The 21,742-nt window shown below is 37.7% G+C and overlaps 2 protein-coding genes and 1 long non-coding RNA gene across 7 annotated transcripts; 1 reads left to right on the forward strand and 2 right to left on the reverse strand.

Annotated features, from left to right (window-relative positions):
• The first annotated feature begins 353 nt into the window (after positions 1-353).
• Positions 354-13,539, forward strand: LOC130083822 (xin actin-binding repeat-containing protein 1). 5 transcript variants are annotated; one of them, XM_056248849.1, is made up of 9 exons: positions 445-597; positions 1,516-1,692; positions 2,340-2,397; positions 2,527-2,904; positions 2,980-3,067; positions 5,399-5,544; positions 6,172-6,219; positions 12,524-12,654; positions 12,975-13,539. In XM_056248849.1, exons 2-9 carry the CDS (start codon positions 1,568-1,570, stop codon positions 13,123-13,125), a joined length of 1,125 nt encoding a protein of 374 aa, XP_056104824.1. In that variant the 5' UTR covers positions 445-597; positions 1,516-1,567; the 3' UTR covers positions 13,126-13,539. The 5 variants fall into 5 exon arrangements, with proteins under 5 accessions (XP_056104821.1, XP_056104822.1, XP_056104824.1 ...); XM_056248850.1 differs by having other exon boundaries at positions 6,178-6,219; XM_056248846.1 differs by lacking the exons at positions 12,524-12,654; positions 12,975-13,539 and adding an exon at positions 6,867-11,376 and having other exon boundaries at positions 354-597.
• On the reverse strand, positions 12,016-12,562 carry LOC130083826 (uncharacterized). The gene is made up of 2 exons (XR_008806873.1): positions 12,454-12,562; positions 12,016-12,133 (listed from the first exon to the last, which is right to left on the reverse strand). It is a non-coding gene; the product is annotated as an uncharacterized LOC130083826 (long non-coding RNA).
• A 74-nt stretch (positions 13,540-13,613) lies between the features above and the next one.
• Positions 13,614-21,589, reverse strand: slc22a13b (solute carrier family 22 member 13b). Its single transcript, XM_056248852.1, has 10 exons — positions 21,074-21,589; positions 19,519-19,622; positions 19,145-19,299; positions 18,418-18,586; positions 18,117-18,237; positions 17,757-17,851; positions 16,696-16,910; positions 14,328-14,436; positions 14,023-14,232; positions 13,614-13,885 (listed from the first exon to the last, which is right to left on the reverse strand). The coding sequence occupies exons 1-10, from the start codon at positions 21,446-21,448 to the stop codon at positions 13,810-13,812; spliced, it is 1,629 nt and encodes a 542-aa protein (XP_056104827.1). The 5' UTR covers positions 21,449-21,589; the 3' UTR covers positions 13,614-13,809.
• Between the last annotated feature and the right edge of the window lie 153 nt (positions 21,590-21,742).

Here is a 21,742-nt window from a genome sequence, read left to right on the forward strand (position 1 = left end):
ACCAACCCATACCACCAAACCTATCCCTAACCTTACCTGTATCCCACCAGTGTTTATCAATGCAAAATAAACAACAATGTATTAAACAATTATTTTTGATGCAATTATGACACCTAATATAAAGTGTGACCAGTAAATGTACAGTTATCATGCATAAGAACACACAAAAATACAGATAGCATACTGTTCCAAAGGAAAAGAAATGTGCATATTCTATTGTTATTCAAGCATATTATAATATTTAATTAAATTATAATGAATATTTGAATGTAATGGATGGAATCATGCAAACAGCCAGGCCTGAGAAACCCCTATACCTTCTTTATGGACACATTACACCACGTATTGGCAGAGATGACATGTAACATTATGCAACTTTCAATAGTAGCAGCCATGTGTTTTATTGATGGCAATCACACTTTTTCTAACCAACCCTTTTTACAGGGTGCAAACCTTCAGGAGGCAGTTTTCCCAGAGTCAGGTGTAATAAACCAGCCGGACTTTGCCCACAGATTCTGTCCTGTGAGTTCCCCGCGTGATGCACAGAGAACTGTCTCTAGGCATCTGTCAATCGAGTGAGCAACACACTTTTCAAAGGTAAAAATATTCACTTATTTTATCCATTTCATGTCAATATCAAAAAATTGTGTCCGGTTAAAAAACAAACTGCATTTAAAACCATGATTAGGCCTATTTAAAATATCTATTTTTTTTAAGTGTATACCAATGGATTACTAGCATTCTGTAAACGAGAGATGGTTAATTATCAGTTAGCAGATGTATTATCAGCACTGGCAATGATTAATATGATTAATGTGCCATGGGTCAGTTTATCAAAGATGTTACATTCTGTATCTTGGTTGTAATTCATGAATGCTTTGGAATACAGTCCTAAAGTTGGTCTTTTTTTAAAGAAACACTCAGATGATTATTGCAGACGTGAAAGTAGCTTCAAAAATGAAAGTGTAAGTTCAATGTAAAGCAAATGTACTAAACTAAACATTTATTATCGTATACAAAATGTACAATTTATTTTGATGGCCCACTTTGCAACTACATGTCAACTAACTCTCATTAGAGTATTAGTAGACTGTAGAAAACGATACCATTATCATCTCCGTGTAAACTACAAAAACGCGAATTTATGAAAACGATGATGTTGTGCGTATTACGTGTTCAGTCTATAGGCGCGTAGTTTCTTCACAAAGTGACATCGCCAACGACTGGCCTGGCATGCATAATACAATAATAACTTCTCCGTTTTTAGTTGTGTTTTGAATTTTAAGATATCACAATGAAATGGATTTTGAGTGTTTAAGCTTTCGAATGATACCTCATATGATGATGACTAAAATGTGTAAAAAAAAAAAAAAAGGCAATAAAAAAAGCGTGCCAAATGTCCAACTACCGGGACTGACTGTTAACAGAATAATTGCTTTTCCCATAACTGAGACCACTCGTGACTGAATGCCACAGATCTGTCCATGTCAAGACGCATGTGATGTGTGTTCATAGTGTGTAGGTTGGGACGTGGACGGAGGACAGAGTATCAGGTGAGGAAGAAAAAATGGAAGTGAAGAGCAGCTTGCGGAGGGCCCAGTCTCTCAGAAGTGTTTCCACTGATCATGTCGTGTCCTGGACAGAAACTGGACTCAGAGACAAGAGGAAGTCTGTCTCTCAGCTTATGTTACAGTGAGGAAGACATTTCACCTACTTTAAAGGAATAGTTCACCAATTCTGTCATCATTTACTCACCCTTATGATGGTCCAAACCTGTATGACTTGCCTTCTCTCTGAGACATAAAATGTGATGTTTAGCAAAAATGTCTGAGATGCTGCTTTTCATACAATGAATGAGGGAGGGGACCAAGTTCCAAAAAGAAAATGGAAAAAAAAGGTTGTCAATGAAATTTGTTCACTACTTATATTCTAAGTGTTCTAAATCCATACAACAACTTGATGGAATTTGAGTTGTTATTCACTGAAAATCATGTTTGATTGACTTCCATTGTATGGAAACAAGCAGCTAATACATTCAGCTAAAGATATCCTATTGTTTTCCACAGAAAATAAGAAATGAAATGTGTTTTGAAAAACATGAAGGTGAATAAACGATGACAGAATATCCAATTTGAGTTAACCAAATAAATGAGAGTTTATACTTCGTTAATAAACACTTACTTGTGTAATAATGACATAATTATCTATAACCCGTTGGACTTGATGTTGATGTGTAAATAAACAGAAAGTGTACAGTTCTATTTTCCAAAGTCATTTTGAATTAAATGAAATTAAATACAGGACTTTATCAGACCTTCTGAACACCATGTCTTCACCAGCTACCAAAACTCTCCTGGAAGAAAAACAAAAGTTGATTCAGAGGATATCAAGCATGAGGTAAAAACACCAAACCTCACATAGGCTACTCTATTAGATTTTTCAATATTCAACATGTGATGTCATCGTTTACCTGAAGGAATCATCCACTTTTACCTGCATTACCTGATTTTCTAATTTCTCCCACAGGTGAGCATGCAGATTGCACCAATTCCTGTAAGTGAGAATGTCAGCAGAGTTGAGACACAAGTGAAGAAGACTGATGTCAGAGAGAAGTCCAGAGTCTCTCCTCTCTCCCGCAGTAAGTCTATGGGTAGCCTCCCTCAGCACAGACCCACGGGCACCACAGCACTCAGGGCGCTCTTTGAGTCAAAGGTCACCACTCAGCCTGCGTCCAAGACGGCACTTCAGTCAGTGGGTGCTGAGAAAGCCAAGAACACTACTCTTCCAATCACTCTTCCCAATAAGAAGGATGCTGAGGACATAAAGCCCCAAGTAGAGGCAGAGGTTAATAACAGCCATGATGAACCAGAGAAATGGACCAAAGAGGTTCAAGTGATCACAACGGTAAACAGTTAGACCTTACAGAGATGTGCTGACCAAGAGTCATTTGTATTTTACTGATGTACTTTACTCTTTCAGAGAGAGAGAACAAAACAGACAATAACCCGATCTGATCGAAGAAAGACCATTTCTGGCATTTATAGTGAAAAAATAACAACTCCTGAGGGTGAGTACATATGTAACATTTTACATGGCGCTTTTCCACAGCTCACTATGTAGGCCTATGTATGCATGTGTGTGTGTGTGTGTGTGGGTGGATGGACAAATGATAGATAGACACATAGATAGATAGACAGATAGACGGATGGACAAATGATAGATAGACTGACTGACTGACTGACTGATTGATTCCTGGTTTGAGTAGGGTTAGGGTTTGTTCAAAACTCTACCTCAAACTATGAGCAATAGTAGCAATGCCTACCTCAGCAAACACCACTATTAAGGATTCTAGTTCAAGGTTACGTTTCAAATGTTGACAGAGTATCATGTGACCAAAATGTCAAGAGCAAGCTATAGAATATCTTTCAAGACAAAAAGCACTTTCTTTTGCAAATACTGTCAAATAAAAGGACTGGTGATATATAGAAAATATACTTTACTTTGCTTTTGATAAAACTTGGGCCACATGTGAGGGCTCCCCAAACTGTAACTGAGGAAACGCCTGACATCACAGCAGAAGCAACAACTGTTCACAATGACATGAGATGAAAATAACATGCTTTTTTTAGTCATTTCTGAGTGCCGGGTTGGGGCAGACTGGAAATATAGCTGTGTATCTCAACAAGTGATTGACTCAGCCTGGTGTAGCAATAGCAGAATAGCAGAATAGCTCCTAAAATAGCTGGCTGGCACTTATCCCTCCATGAGAGCCGGACAGGGTCAGCTGTTAGCAGAACAGAAGCGGTGCCACAGGCTTGCTGACACACTCGGAGAGGACACACATGGCTGATAGACCCGTCAGAGGATCATTACTGAACTAAGTAATAAAATAATTCAGAGGGATTTGATTTAAGCTCATGAGCAAAGAGAAAGAGCACTGAATGGTGAGTTTATGTTTACACATTTTTAAACCGTTATATTGCATCAAATAGTGCGTGTGCTAAGAGGATTTCCCACAACATGTGTATTATAGAAAACACACTGTTTTGTGACCAAGGACATGGGATTTCACTATTCATTTTTGTGTTAAAAGAACAGGCTGGAAAACAAGCTTAACCTTAACATTTTACTGTGCAAATAAATAATCGTATGTTAATTTTCAACTCACTAACATGCTGAAATTAGTTAAAGGTGATTTTTGTTGGACACTTTGTTTCACTTGTCTTCATCAAATATTATTTATAGACTGTTTAAAAGGAAATATGTCTTGTATTGTTAATGAATAGCTGTTGGAGAATGTGTGGTGAACTGGACAGCAAAAGATGATCATTTAATCAATAATTATGGAACCAAAAAATAATCTCATAATCATTGTGATACCTAGAATTAGATGAGTAGCAAGAGTGATTTAATACAGATGCACTCAACAGGTAAATGATTTACTACAATAAAAAATAGACTTAGCTAAAATCAGATAATGAGTTTCTCTTCCTTCATGCTTTTCAGATACTAAAATACAGCCATGGTTGATTATAATTTTATTTTACCAGCTTGAAGCAATATTTTGCCCTTGAAATGTAATATTAGTCTGTACCCTTCTTCTCATTCAACCAAGCTGTGGTTCTCGACTGGAAATCCCACTAGTATCTGTGTCACAGAGAGTCAGATGTTTTCCACCCTTCGAAACGCACTGATCATAGCAGCTGTCCACATTACTGCAATAGAGCTGACAGAGCAATAACCATCATAACATCACCGTTTTAAAATGAAGCACACTTACAAAATGGATTTAATATTCATTTTAAAAAAAGCATGAATGGAGGCATTAGTTGAACTGTTTGATGTCAGTTACATATAAAATCAATAAGTCAATGCAAGGGTCAGGATTTTCTTTAAAAATATAGAAATATTAAAATAAATGTGATACATGAATGATTTTAAAGAAGGTAATAATGTTTGGTAATAACAATTAGAATCATTATAACTTGTTATTGAGAAAACTGTTATTGTTACAGTATTTTATGTTCACTGAAAGTCTAGATAGGTCTCTGGGTATACGAATCAGTCAATAAATTACAATAATCTATCATAATTTACAGTTAAATCTAAAAGCCCTGCTAAAAGCTTGCTGAGTCACAGATAAAGTATCTCACAAAACTAACAAACAATATGCCTGACCAATCACTCACCTCCCACTGAAAGACAAACTTTTCTTTTTAAAAAAAATCTCATATCTGACAGTTCAGAATGTCTTTTTTGCCCCCCTGATGTGTGCGCCTGGTTGTAAAAGCACAGATGTTGACCTTGATTTCATTCCTTCATTTAGGAAATTAGGAGTCAAATTTTGAGTTACAATAACCATATCTGATTCCAGATTCGGATCTTTCTGGTGTTACAGAGGATAAAAGAAGGTCAGTCGCAGACTTCAGAGACAACTCGGCTCTCTACGAACTGGAGAAACCCTCTATTTCAGTCAAAGCATTGTCTGCACTATATCTGTCAAAGGTGGCAGCTGCAGAACCAGCAGGAAACGTCTTGAAACCAGTTAGTACTTGTAGCTACTTTTGGGGCCAGGGGGATGAGACAGGGTAAGGCAGCAAGAAAATGCTGCTTATACAACTGCGGTCTGTTTATCAGTGTTTAGCTACAAGTTCAAGAAGCATGCACTGTATTAAAGTACAATCAACTTGGATGTTTAAGTCATTTCACCTTAAATTACATTAAACTGACTTAAAAAATGTGTTGAATCTTGTATAACGAAAAAAACGTTTTGATTAATTCAATCAATGCAAAAACATGTCGTCATAACTTAATGATCAATAAGTTATGACAACATATTTTTTCATTACTTTTACTCATCAAAATAAGTTAAACAATTTTCAACTGTTTTTAATGAGTTATAAGATTCAACACATTTTCTAAGTCAGTTTAATGTAATTTAAGTTGAAACAACTTAAATGTCCAAGTTTATTGTACTTGTACTTTAAGGCAGCAACTTTTTTTTACAGTGCATATATTATTACTATAGTATGTTCTACTTTGGAAAAACTCTTAAATTAAGTTATTAAATTCAGTTCTTTTTTTTTTTTTTTATAAAAGCTCAACTTGAAATTGAATTTGCTGTTTCTAATCAGACACGTTAGTCATTTCCTTGATTTTTGTTTGTTCTAGGACCAGAATCCCACTTCTCCAACTGGAAAAAGGCCAAAAGCAAGTAAGGTAAGGAAATATTTTTTTAAATATGTACTTTATAAAACTCATTTGGATTCTTCATTCGATTTAAAGTACAAACTAACCCCTGATGTGAACTCTGGAATAAATTATAATATTGTAAAAAAAAATGTGTTTTATTCAAAATTAAGTACATTATATCATATTCTGCACTTTATTCTTGAAATAAAATTGTTGGCTCTTTTAGTTTGTGTCTTTCTGTAATTGCATACTCAGTAAATAACAAATTGTGGTAGTGACCCTTTTGATATAGTGTCTGAATTAAATTAACAACATTGAATTTGCAGTGTTTGATTACCTACTCATTTAGCAGGACAGAAAATATAATTATTCTGGGTGTCTTTGCCGGACTTTGTCTGTTTCTTAATCACCGGTCTCATAATCACAATACTAACATGAATGATAATGTTCTCAACTGCCTGTATTCAGACTGCTGAAATTAATAACCATTAGAAACGTTAGGCACAAAACACTCGTTTTTCTTTGGCATGCGGTTTGGCTTCCATACAGTTCAGCAGGTATGTTTAACTTCTTAACCATTCATGTTTGCTTAAAATTAATCATAACCATTTGAAATAATAGGTTAATACATTAGCTACAATAATCTAACGTGGTTGTAATTTTTTTACTCTAAGATGGCTGAAGGTGCACAAAACAGCATAGCATATGCACCCGAATCAAATCCATCTACACGTCATCCAGAAACCAGTGTTGATGAGTATGAGCGAGCCTTTACTTCACCACCCCCTACAAGAGAAGTAATGTCCATTCTGCAACAACGCAGACAGAAATGCGAGCTTAGACGACTGCTAAAACACACTTATCCTGAGTTGAAAAATGTAGACAGTTTGGTAGAGAGGGAGATGGCTGATATTCTCAACATCGACCCAGTCACAGACACTGGATACCAGAGTGAGGTCCAATCTAGGTGCTGGCTGTTTGAGAACCATGACATCAATTCAGTGGATTTCCACGACCAAAAACCACAGATGAAAAAGGAGTTTCAAGAGGGAGAAATCAAGAGAACCGTTTGTATGTTCGAACAGCCTACAGCTAACTTCCTCAACGAAGAGAACAAACCCCAACTCAATGAATCAGAGGAAGGGACATCAGAGCAGAGCATCAGAGTGGATGTGAAAGCCACACGCAGAATGTTCGAAGCTCAATCAATGGATATTCTGAGAGACAGTCAAAGCCCCTGTCCAAGGAAAAACATTGTTTCTGAGGAGGAAGGTGGCTCGGTCTGGAAACCAAAGAACAGTTCTGAAACTGATGGAAAACAAACATCAAACATTGACCATAACAGTGAAACCACTGATTTCATAGGCACAAATGAGGTGTTTGTAGGTATATCTAGAGCAAAACAGGTCTTTGAAACAATATTACATGAAAAGGAGAACATCTCACCCACAAATGATAGCTGTAGCCAAGAGGAAGAACTGCTGAAGGCAAATGTAAAAAATAGAGCTCAGATGTTTGAATCAACTCCACTTGATAAGATCAATCAGCAAACCAAGGAAGAATCAGAAACCATCCTTGAGAACATGCAGGTAACTCTAGTTTCTTTATGCAACTTCAGTATCATGCATTCTGATGGAACTATCCTTGAAGCTAATGAAACTGGCCATATCAAGAAAGCAAGATATCACTTCATACAAGAAGATATAAAACCAGAAATTGATGATGAGGAGATAGTGACTGGAAACATAAAGAGCATCATGCTTCAGATGCTACCAGGAACAAGCCTGAACCCAACTGTGACCTTCCTAAAAGAGGACAGTCAGGGGAATGTGGAGATTCAGAAAGTAGATGTTCCCACTCACCAACTTCCGTTCACTCAAGATAAAGAGTGCAGGACTGCCAATGTGGTGCAGATTACTGAGGATCTACTCAGTAAAGAGAAGTCCACGAGGAAAGGAGTCTTAATACAAGATGGTACCACAGGAATGAGAGAGATAACAGTTTATGTACTTTTTATCCACAGTGAAGACAGTACAGGGGTAAAGGAGTTGGGTAAAATTGAGTGTAGATCCATTCCCTCAAGTCTAAAGATTGATCCAGAGTCTGAAAAGGGTGCTCTCAAGACATATATTAGTTCATCAGAAAGTTCTTCAGCAGTAGATACAAACAAAACTAGTAATGTGCAGCTATGCCAGAGCTGCATTGAGAAAGGAGACCTTGATCATCTAAAAAGGCTGCAGGAAACATCATCAGATGTAGATATAGGTGAGTCAGAAAAAACAAGTGAGATTATACCAGGTAATGTTACCCATTTCAAAGCCCTTTTTACTACCAATATAGATAATTTAAGCTTCAAAACACAATCAGAAGAAAACAAGTCAAAAGTGTCACCTACAGAAAGTGTTATAAATAATGAAAATAATACAGAAAAATCAAACGAGGCTGAAATTTGCACTAACACTGGGGGCACTCCAAGAATTCTCCAAGATCAAGATATCATGGATGATGGAGCTGTTCTTCAAGCAGAACTTGTTGATGTAGTGGAAGATGATGAGTTAGTGAATCTACAAACAGCAATTATGAATCTTCATCAGGCCACAATGGAGGCAAAAGCTCTTCAGCAGAGTGTACAAGCACTTGCTTCCCAGACCAACCAAACCCAACAAATCTGCGACCTTGGGTCAGTAAACCATGAGTTTACACATGTGAAAATTAATAATAATGTAAGTGTGAAAGAAGAGCTCTCACAGTTCTACGAAACTCAAAAGGAAGAAGAAAGTGTGGAGGATGCTATGAGGGGTAGCATACAGGCAGCTCTTGATTCCTTGGGAAAGTCCAACTTTAATGTCTCAAAGGGGGATTATAGAGCTGCAATGATTTATAGAAACTCTGCTAAAGGATTTACAGGACACAAAAAGACAGATGTAGAGCAGTCAAGTAAAAGGACTAAAGAAAATATGCTATCACCATATTCTCCTGCACCACTAGCTGAACAAGAGGCTTTAAAATCACTTGGTGAGAAAACTGACACAACCCAGTTAGAAAACAAACAAGTGACTTGTTCTCCCCTTCATGTCTCCGTAGACACACCTGTTAAAAATCGGAAAACTCCTATTGGACCCAAGCCAGCTATCCCACCTAAACCAGATCATTTAAAAATAAAGCCAAACCCTCTTGGTACTGAAACTGATGCATACCGTCTCAACAAATGCCAAGTCCCTACTACTTCTTTAAAATCACCAACTGAGCAGATTAAAGAACCTTCAACTCCCAAACTAAGCCCAGACCCAGCGGCTCATGAAGATGTACTCTGCATAAGTGTACAGCATACTGATGCCAATGAACCTGAACCTAGTGATACGTCAATGACCAACACTGAGAGTCCTGAAAACAAAAAGCTAAATGACATACAGGTTGTTGAAGAACCTCCAAAGAGCTCCCCAGAAAGCATTGTCAGTGAATCTTCCACAGGATTTCATGGCACTCTTCAAAACTTTGGGGTGAAGCAGAGTGGTTCAGTACCTCCTGTGAAACCTAAAAGAATCAAAATGGCTGAAAAAAATGTGAAGAACACTACAGACAACACCAATAACAACTCCACCATTTTGGAAACTGAAACGGCACTGGAAATCAGTCCTTCTCCTCACAACAATGACTCCTCGGACAAGACCTGTAAGGTAGATAGTAACAACCATGAAGAAAAACAAAATAAAAGTGATGATCAACAAGTCAGTGGAGTGGTCAGACGGAAAAAGAAAAGGAGAGGAGAGACTGAGGATGAGCGAAGGCAGAGACTCTCAGTGCACATGGATGAAATCATGAAAGGAAATGTGCCGGCTGTCATGGAGATCTTCGACAAGCTGAAAAAACAAGAGGAACTGAAAAACATACTCTCCAAAGTAGAGGAAATCGAAGACGACACCAACGAAGTAGACGTGAGCTCGCTTAGAAACATTTTCGAGAGCGTACCGGATTGGGTTGTGCCTCGGGCGAAAAAGATCAAACCGAAAATAGTCAAGTCGGAACATTTAGGAGCAACAAGTGAACCTGAGGTGATGTCATCCATGGAGGTTGCTTTTGGGGACCTCGAGAAAGCAGGTGCTGACATCATTCGTTTAAAAGACCAAACGCTTGCGAGACTCATGGATATAGAGGAGGCCATTAAAAAGGCTCTTTACTCAGTCTCGACTCTGAAATCTGACTCTGACATTGTAGGACTCTCTGGCCTCTTCAGGGAGTCAATGGTGGCTGTACAAGGCTCCCCTCCCCCAGGTAATATCAGGAAAATCAGTATTGGGTCGAGCAAATCTCCAAAAGCACAAAACAAAACGGGAAGGAGTGTTTCTGGACAGTCAACGGCACAGAAAAAGCCAGAGCTTTTTATTCCCACAACCAAACAGAGATCAACCTCACCAGCGTCTCCTTCGTTTATTTCCATTCAGTCTGCAGCGAGGAAGCCTACGGAGTTGCCATCGCCTCAGATCAGTCTCCTGAAAGCAGAACCGAAAGAAGAGGCCAAGCCCCAGTGCTGCTGTAGTGTGCCTTCAGACCGCAGGCAATGTTCTGTCACAAAGGGGGATTCCCCCAGCCCCCCGAATCCACAACGGCAGGTCAGTGTGCTGGAAGTGCAAACGATGCCTGAGGTAGAGAAGGTAATCGGAACAAAAACCATCAAAGAGAACTACGAGAGGACGGACTGCTTCGGCAACAAGTTCTACTCCTCGAAAACCTCCACGGTTGTGACAACCCAACCGGAAACAAGGACAACTTCTAGGAAGCTTATTACGAGCAGCAGTCCAGCCACATCTGAAATGGTCACATACCCAAGAATCAACACACCTTTTATTAGAGAGGAGGACCATCCCCCACTGTAAATGTGGCAAATTGATTTCAGTTTTGGTTGTCTTGTCACATAAATGAAAGATCTAATAATGTAACAGCCAATGCATTTAAATGTAACACATTTTTGTACTGTTATGCTTGGTTACTGTATCTTTCGTGGTTATGTTAGTATTGACCATTGTTAGTATTTCAGTTTCAGTTTTTTTTGTGAATTAATATTTTTTTTAACTAATTATTCCTTAGTATGTTGCAGTCATGCAGAAAACATGTTCTGATATTTCTGTGAATACCATATCATTTGAATTTCTGCCATATTTGTCAATAAAAGTAATAGAAACGTGTCATTCTAAATTTCAGTAAATAGGTGTTCTCATATGTTTAATAGTTAAAACAGAAACACAGTCTCACTCTTACAACAAGTCATGACTATTTTAATTTGTTGCAAATTTGTTTGCACACTTTCGTAAGATTTTTGTCCCACTGAGGGGTAGGTTTAGGGATGGACCTTTATTAATTTTTTAATATGATAATATTTTTTAAATTGAACATTTTCATATGAATCACATCAGACGAAATGACACTTGAAAAATTGCTAAATTTTCTTATGAGATTTGGTTGACTGAAACAGTGATCTACAGAAATATTCAATCAACAATCTGGTAACATTATTTAGTCTTGAACAAACATTTTAAAATACCTAGCAGATCATTATGTCACACACATCTAACGGGCAAAATGCTCAATAAGGGGGCTCAACCACAAACCAAAACAAAAAATTAAAAAGGAAGGAAAAGTTGGCCGACTACAAATCCAAAAATAGAAAAATATTTATTTCAAGTTCTCAACACAGGTAGGTGAGACTTTACGTTTCTTCAACTCAGCCTGAGAACATGAAATAAATATTTTTCTATTTTTGATGTGGATGGTGTCAACTTTTCCTTCCTTCCTTTTTTTCTTCTTTTTTTTTAATCTTTAAGAAAAAAAATCTCATTCAGCCAATGTGAAGACAAAACACAGCTTGTGTTTTACTGAAAGAGTACAAACACCATAATTTACAGCAGTGTTTTCCAAAAGCCCGCATAAAAAACACAACCTATAGCTGTTACATGTGTGTCCTGAGTTTCCCCCCGTTCATTGTGTATTTGGTTTAGTCCTGTGTTCGTTTTCCCGCTCCTCGTTTGTGTTCAGTTCCTTCACCTGTGTCTAGTTAATTTGCCCCAGCTGTGCCTTGTTTCCCCTATCTGTTCTCTGTGTATGTAAGCCCTGTGTTCTCCTTCACTCCTTGTCGGTTCTCGTTTGTGTAGGCCTATGGTGTGTTACTGTCCCCCCGTGATCCTTGTTTTGTTATATTGAGTAAAGTATATTTGAATTAGACCTGTTGACTGCTGCTTCTCCTTCAACCTGCACCACACCCGTAACGCTTAAGTGAATTAGAAGCCAACTTCTGACCCCAAGTCAGTGGTGTGTTAACCCTTTTGTGTGACTGTAGTTTCAGCCAGCAGCTCAGGAAACATGCTCAGCCTGTCTGAAACCAGTTTACCCAATGGAAAGAATGGCAGCTGATAAATTCATTTTTCACAAAACCTGTTTCTGCTGCAAGCACTGCAAAAAGAAACTGAGGTAAGAATATATTTCCGATAATGAACATCGTTGAAATGTAAACATTTAAAACACATAACATCTATAATCCTACATGGGTGAAATCCCTTTGTTACCATAATGCAACTAGACCATAAATCACAGCAAATCATTTATTAGGCAGCGCTGAAGTTCTGCACCAGTCTTTAGACTTTGCCTCTAAAGCCGTTAACCTACTTTGCTGACACTGCAGCTGTAGCTTAAAACGGTTAATCTACAAATATGCAGCCAATTAATGTGTTTTTCATAGCCTACAGATCATAAGCAAGGAATATACTAAAATGTGTTTTGCTTGGTTTTAGCCATCAAAGCTATGCGCCTCTCTACGGGGAATTCTACTGTGTTTTCCACTATCAGCAGCTTTTCAGAAGGAAGGGCAACTATGACGAGGGCTTCGGCCGTCAACAGCATAAAGACCGTTGGCTACAGAGGAATGGCACTGACGTCATTTAAAACCACTGAACAAGTATATGGGCCGTAACCAGCAGATGGTCTTATGTAGGCAAATACGATGTTCTGGTCTTTGGCGATTGTGCATCAACACATTTAAATCAAATAAGGATTTAATATTAACATAACATGATTTCACAAAGCAGTTTATGTCTATAAATCAGTATCACTCTATTCTAAAATGTTTATGTTGTTATGTTTGAGACCCTGATGTTGGTGTGTTTTATGACATCTAAAGATCATTAAAACTAATATTTGACATACTGACTGATGTATCTTTATAATTTTAAAACAAATCTGTAAAAAACATGGATGTCTGGGATAAAAATCAAATCTGAGTATTTGTACATAGTTTTTAGTTGCTGTTTCACTATTAAATTACTGAACTTATGAATAAATGACCAAATTATGTCTTCATTCATGGCTTTCTAGTTTTCTGTAGCATCAGTCTGAAAAGTATTGGGAAAAAACACTGCTGCGTGAGTTGAATCATCACAGTTTTCTTTATTATTATTTTTCAAAATGAAGTGATAAAAAAAGTACAAATTCCTTTTTATCAATAAAACTTTACAAACATGATACTTGGAGCATGAAAAGTAAACAGTGACACCTGTTTGTCTTATTATTGAATAAATCTATTAAAACACCCATGAACATCAACTACATTTTTAAATAGCAGTATAAATCTCATAATTTTGTGCTCCCGAGAGCCATTTCCTGCTCCTGATTCAGTCCGTTTTCAATGCTGGCTTTCTTTGATCCCCTGTAAATGAGAGATAAAAAAAAAAAAAATCAGCTTTTAATTTTGTATTTAATTCTGTGCATCAAAAGTTAAGTGCTTTTTACATGATTTATTATTGCTTATATGTGTGAAATGTCACTAATATAAAGAATCCTCACATGCTCTCATCCACGGGAGCGTCAGTGTGGTCCTGTAGTTCGGTGTTTAGTGTTTCTGGGAGCAGGAAGGTCAGGGCTCCTCCCACAAAAGGAAGAGACCCGTATATGACCATTGGAATAGAATGATGATACACGTTCAACAAGCCAATCAGAGGAGCTAGAATACCACCGACACGCGCACACATGGAGTTCAGTCCCACTCCATTTTGCCTATAGACAATTGAGTTTAAGAATGAGAACTCATGTAGAATGCAGAACTGAAAACAGTGAGTGTTCATGCAGGTTTCTCTCTTTTACATACACACCTGACAACCGTTGGGTACAGCTCAGCAGTGTACACATACACTATGGTGAAAGAGGCAGCAAGGGAGAACTTCCCAATCACAGCGATCACAGTCACAATCACAGGATACTCTGGGAAAAAGCAGATGGAGTTGAAATCAAGAGTATTAACGTGTTTCGGTCACATTAATGAACATTTAAGCAGCTTGTCATTTGAATGCTTTTCCAACCCAGTCTCATGAAAGCTCCTCATGACAAGAATTTTATGATTTGGTGAATTAGTTGCGAATTCATTCAATCTCATTAAAGGGTTAGTTCACACAAAAATGAAAATTATGTCATTAATGACTCACCCTTATGTCGTTCCAAGACCGTACGATCTTGGGAACACAGTTTAAGATATTTTAGATTTAGTCCGAGAGTTTTCTGTCCCTCCATTGAAAATGTATACACAGTATACTGTCCTTGTCCAGAAAGGTTAGAAAAACATCATCAAAGTAGTCCATGTGACATCAGTTAGAATGTTTTGAAGCATCGAAAATACATTTTGGTCCAAAAATAACAAAAACTACGACTTTATTCAGTATTGTATTCTCTTCCGGTTCTGTTGTCAATTCGCGTTCATTGACGCTGCTGACGTGCTATCAGTGCGCCCGAGCTTCGTTTACAGTCTGAGGGAGACGCACGCTGTAAACAAAACAATCTTCGCAAACATGTCTAAGGATTTCGACACAGAGGAAGACTTGCATTTTTTTGCTCAGCCATATTTATTTGAACCCGAATACACGGACACACCAGATACACGTCAGCAGAGCCGGCCCTAAGCAAAATTTGATTTGGGGGCCCCTCCCACTACACGGAGTCACCTGTGCTTGACGATTATTGACACAAATGTCACGCAATAATGATACATTATAAATTAACAGTGAGGTTATGTATAAATATAAAATAAATACTTAATAAAAAATAGATAGCCTACTAAAATATTTTTTTTTAACTTTTAATTTACTCTTTTACTAACTCTTGAGAAAACTGAGAAATCAAAAACATAATAAGAGCAAGGGTTCAACAATGACAATTATTATTATTTCTCAACTGTCTCAATACAGTGTAACTGTCCACAAAATCTTTTTTATTTTATTTATTATTATTGTAACAGACTTTGTTAGATTGTTCATGACAGAATCCAACAAAGTCTGTTACCATAATACCGGTAATGATGTACTGCCGCTCGTTGTATATGTGTATGCAATGTATTTTTCCCCTCGGGGCTTGCCGTAGATGGGTCAATTGCTGCACAAAACATACCGTTAGTAATCATGCAAACATACTTTTATCTTGTTCTTTTTTTCTCCTCCTGTGTCATTTTCTTCGTTCTATTTTCGGCACCAGAGGGATACGTTCTTTTTTGTGACATGCCTTAACATTACCGCGAGTCCGCGACTATGCGCAGTTGCGCACGAATTGTCTATGCACGCGCGAGGTGTCTAGATTATGCGCATGTCTTAAACGCTGGCAGACACAGCAGCAGTTGTAGGGAGGTAGGCAATATTGATCATGAAATCAGATTTTTTTGTCTTTAATTATTCATTCATTCATATTAATTCATTCATTTATGTCACTTGTTTAAGTTATCTAAAAAAAATATTTTTCGATTTTTCGACTCGATTGGGGGGCCCCCTGGTGGCCAAGGGGCCCCAAGCAGCTGCTTAGTTCGCTTATGCCTCGGGCCGGCCCTGCACGTCAGCAGCGTCACTGCGGACTCGTGAACGCGGCTCGACAACAGAACCGGAAGAGAATACAATGCTGAATAAAGTCGTAGTTTTTGTTATTTTTGGACCAAAATGTATTTTCGATGCTTCAGAACATTCTAACTAACCCACGGGTGTCACATGGACTTCTTTGATGATGTCTCTATTTCCTTTCTGGACAAGCACAGTAGGCCTATACCTTGTATACATTTTCAATGGAGGGACAGAAAACTCTCGGACTAAATCTAAAATATCTTAAACTCTGTTCCGAAGATGAACGGAGGTCTTACGGGCTTGGAACGACATGAGAGCGAGTCATTAATGACATAATTTTCATTTTTGGGTGAACTAACCCTTTAATACATTTTTATACGATCTGCTCACACAGTCCTGAGGGCTTAGGTTAAGGTGTGGACTTTTATGGTGACGTTTTGCCTGCAAATCGTACGTTTTCATAAGAATCAGATCATATGAATCCGTACAAAATCGACAACTAGTACAAATCATGCGTATAAATGTGCCACACTGATTTCCTCTGTTACATTAATGAACATTTAAGCAGTTTTTGTCCTTTGAATTTTTTTTCAACACTTTTTGGGGACCCTCTTTCTTCTATAATTGTAAAATAAGACTCGCTCACCCCCTGGTATAGCAGGAATAACCAGGCAAGCTGTGCCTCCTAGAAGCAGAACAGCACTCTGGCAGATCCTCCTTCCGAAGCGCTGAATGAGAGGAAAGCAGGCCAGCCGGGCGGGAAACTCTGCAATGCCAAAGATCAGTTGAGTCAGGTAAATGTCCAGGCCGAAGTTCCCCACGTTCAAGCTGACTCCATAGTAAACCAGGCTCGTCACAAACCTACAATAATGAGGTTTGCAGTGAATGAATGCAGTGTTAATGTAAAAACGTGTGTACATAGTGCATTGTATCAAATGATTAATTGAAATGTTAGTACATACATGTAGTAGTTAAAGACACCTAATATAAAGTGGGACCGCTTTATGTTGTTGTATTTAATACATTCGGTGAATCCCAATTTGCCTACTTATGCACTATTTTATGACATTCTATGAAAAAGTACACTTTAAAACATTCGGTCCGGATGATGCACTTATTTAAAGGTGCAGTAAGAGATTTTTCAAAACAGAGTACCACAACAAACTTGTAGCCAATCAGCATTAGGGTGGAGGAAAGAGAGTGAGCCAATCAGCAGTAGGGGGCGTGTCCACTCATAATGGGGGAGGAGAGAGATTGAGCAAGAGGTAGATTTGAAGAAAGACTGTAGAAAGAGAGATGACTGAGAGACAATACAAAAGAGAAAATCTCAGAGGAACATCACTGGAAAAAGAAGGGTTATGATCAGTGCTTCCTTGTCGTTCGTTCAATCATCTTTGCAGTATTTTTCGCCTCACACACCAGTGATCCCGGTTCGAGACCAGCTATGGACCAGCCTAAACGCATCCGAGCTGTAAAGTGTTCGTGAATTTTGGAGGCGGAGCAATGGGAATCGGTTTGTTTGGGTTGATTTCAAATATCAACAGTGTTCAGCAACTCCTCTGGGAGATTGCATACCGCACCTTTAAATGAATGAATCCATTAAAAGTGTGGAATGTTGGACACTTCATGCACTCAACTGTCGCAGCTTTAATAGCGAAGGGGCTAACAGACTCCCATGTAGAATGAGGAAATGCTGTCATAACTCACCACATATAGCACATGATGAGAGCTCTCTTTCTCAGGTAATCCACTCGGAACAGGTCTAGCATGGAGCCTTTTTTTACTGTGTTCTCTGCTTCCATCTGATAATGCATAATTTCATGGTAATTCATCATTTTCAATACCTTCATTTAAGCAGGAAAAGCTCACTGAGATAAAAAATCTAATTTACAGGAGTGTCCTGGGTAAGGTAAGCAGCCCGAATTTGCATATACATATACAAGTAGAAACATATATAAAAACAACAACCATTAAATGTACAGATTTGAAAGACCTACTTTCAATAGTTTATAAGCTCTTTTCTAAGACCAGATAACGCTTGGCTATCTACATAGAGAAAGCGGTCACCTTGTCGAGCAGATTTTCGGGCACCTTCCTGCCATTGATTCGGGCTGCTTTCAAGATCTCTTTCTTGGCTCTGTCTTGCTTGCCCTGAGTCAGAAGCCATCGGGCAGACTCAGGGAGAATCCTGCCAAAAACATTGAAAATTGATTAGAAAATAAAACAGAAATTAAATTAAATAACTTAACAAAAAAATGTCATTAAAATATTTGAAATATTTCATCTGTATACTTGCTTGTCATGTGACCGACATCAGAATATGCAAATGCAAAAAGTTTGGGAATCCCTGATATAGAATAACTCTAACCAGTAATAGACGCAGAAAATCCCAACTGGTGCTGACAGAACCAGCTGTAAAATCCTCCAGTTTCGGATCCCAAAGGCCACACCAGACAGCAACATCAGGCCGATGGCATAAAAGCAGTGCGACAATATGGTGAAAAGGGCGCGCTTGGCTGAACCGCACCACTCGGTACCTAAAACATGTTTGAAATACCATGAAAACAAGTTATACAATTTTAAATAGCAATCATCTTTTCATAGCGATTTCTGTTGTTACAGGACATTTGTTTAAAGTCAGCATGAAACAGAAGTTGCTATTCTTGATGTATACATGGCTTCTTGAACAAGAAAAAAATGTAGGACGGGACTTAATCGGGAATTGACTGGATGATTGGATGGTTGTGGTTGTGGTTTGCTATTGCTGTGATCTCATATGAGTGACAGGTTGACCCGCCCTTGCAGCGAAAAAAAACAGATCATCAGAGAAGAGAAGAGATGTCGTTGCAAGGGGGAGGGGAAATTATTTTGATTAAAGATTACGAGAGCACATGAATTGTAAAATATAATGATGTGCGAGGATAAATCATTTATAATAAATACTGCAACAACACAAAAAGCCAATTTTTAATTCATGGTGACTTTAAAGCATACGTGTACTGTAAATGCACTTTCTACATGCTATCTAATTATCTAAATGAAATTTCAGGGTTTTTTTTTATATACTGGCATTAAAAAGGAGTCACATGTGTTACCCAGAACAAACGTGTTCATAGAGATCCCTGATACTGTGGTGCCGACCACAAAGCGGAGGGCTATGTAGACATAGATGTTGGGGGAAAATGCTATTCCCACCCCAAACAGAAACTGCAGGAACAAGGAAAGCAGCGTGACAAACCGCCGGCCATACCTGTGACAAGAAAACAAGTTAACCAGGACAGTTATGCAAGCGCTCAAATGACTTATTATTTGACACAAAATATGGCCCTTTATTAATGATGGATGGGTTGTTAAAACAAACTGAATAATCTGTATGGTATGTTTTTTGTTGTTGTTGTTGTTGGAAAAACTCAAAAATAATCATTGTGTGTTTTATATCATTCTTATGTTGCTTGGACTCTACACGTACTTGTCTGCCATTGGCCCAAACAATAGGGCTCCAATAAGAAGACCAGCCATGTAGATGGACTGAGATGCCTCATTATAAATCTTATTTTCACACACCAGGTCAAACTATGATAAGAAAAGAAAACATGATAAAAGACAGTAAACAAATGCCAATGAAAATTATATGTATTGATTACAGTATATAATAACTTTCAATTTTATGTAAAACAATAAAACGTAATATAAAAGGGTAGTTAGTTTCTGTAAAGACACATACTTTAAAGTTGCGGCTACAATTTTTAAAGATTTCGACCATTAATGTCAAGGAAAAAAGACATGATCTATTGTGATAACAATGGGGTAATTTGGCAAGCTAAATTTAATAGAAAAAATTATGAAACGAACAAAACTAAACTATTATGACGATACATATGCATTATATAGCAATTGCTTTTATTCTAACAAGTGACTGTAAGAAAAAAGAAAAAAAAAAGCTGCCAAGCTAACAGGGAACGTTCTCTGAACTTTGGCTAACATTCTGGCAAGGTTCCCAAGTTATGAACAAAATGTTCTTGCAGTACCATTAATAAGAAAGTTCATTCAAAGTTATCTGGTCTTCAAAAATGTTCTCAAAACGTTAGCACAAAAACATTATTTATACATTGTTCATGGAAGGTTTTTTCTGAAAAGTTTTAGTTCCAACTAGTCCAGCTAACATTTTTCAGAATATTTAGAGAACATTCAAATGTAACATTCCCACAATGTTTGCAAAATTATAAAATAGAATGTTTCCTTCACATTCAAATAACCAAGAAAAAACTTTTTAAACATTTGAAAAAAAATGGACATTTTTAAAGTTTAGAGAACATTCAGAAAAATAATTTCCATAACCTAATATAAATATTAGCAAAAGGTTCTTAGAACATTTTGTTAGCTAGGTGAGTTTGCAGGTGCTAGGTGAAATAATTATTTTTTTGCATTATATTTTTATAGCCTTGCAGCTAAATTAATTAATCGCATCTAACATAAAAGTTTGTAAATATATCATATATCAGACATAAATTTATAAATTGTTATGTTAGATGCGATTAATCGCTTTGACAGCACTTGTTTTTACATAGGCTACAAGTATAAACGTTTCACGCGTTTTCAAACGATTCGTAACCAAAAGTTAAATTATGAGTTAGAAATTGCCTTTGCGAGAGGAGGTAATCATGGCAACAAACAGTCATTAAGTTATTATAGGTTTAATCATCACAAATACAGTCGGTAGGCTATATCACATAATTGTTCTGTTTTTTAAAGGGTTGCGCGAGACGAACTTTGATTATGACCAGAAAATTAGTGTAGGCTATAATTTTAACTCCTCTGAAAGACATTATTTTAATATTATTAGGCCTATATCTTATACCTATGCGTTAAAGTGTAACCATAAAAGTTAAATATTTATGAAAAATATATAGACATATAGCCGGACAAATAAGGCCTACGTTTATAAAGCAATTTAAGAAAAGCCAAATAATGGAACATAGCTATATAGCCTATCATAATAATCTATATCAAGTTCATTACAGTACCTCAGTTATAAGAGTGCTGCTGTCTTCTGGTGCCTTATAAACCCATCCATCGGTACATGATGTCGTTTCGTTTATTCCATAAGCTTCAATGGCATCGAGATCCAGATCAACAGGTGAGAACATCTGACAGCTCTCATATTGTCCTTTACTGTCCAGAGGGATGGTGAGGTTCAGCTGCTTCTCCTCTGTCAGGTTTGGAGCCCGCTGTAAGATCCAGCTGCTGTTGCAGTTGTGTGGGAAGCTGATGGCGGTGAAGACCTGACCGAACATGTGGAAAGCTGTGAAGATGTTGGGGAGGCATACCGCCACCAGCAAGCGTTTCTGAAACGCTCCAAACTCGCCGACGGACGACAGGATCTGCGCGAAGTCTATCATGATCACTGTGGGCCACCGTCAGCGGCGGCTCGCGCTTAAAACACCTGCACCGCGGATCCCACAAATTAATTTTTAAACTTGTCACAAGTTCAGCATATCTGCTCGCGTGCACTTATCTGTTACTGTTACGATAGATCAAATATAAAGCACTTATTTATTTCACAGCGAGAAGGACAGTCAGTTCATCATAAAAATAACGGTCTAAATTAGGTAGTTGCCTAGGTTAATAAGCTGATTCCAATGGTTAAAATGTTCTGAGAGGAGTACCTGCAGACAGTGTGTGTGTGTGTGTGT

This window comes from Rhinichthys klamathensis, unplaced genomic scaffold, assembly GCF_029890125.1.
Source record: "Rhinichthys klamathensis goyatoka isolate OS25496 unplaced genomic scaffold, OSU_Roscu_1.1 h1tg000059l_1, whole genome shotgun sequence".
In the NCBI taxonomy this organism is placed as follows: Eukaryota; Metazoa; Chordata; class Actinopteri; order Cypriniformes; family Leuciscidae; genus Rhinichthys; species Rhinichthys klamathensis.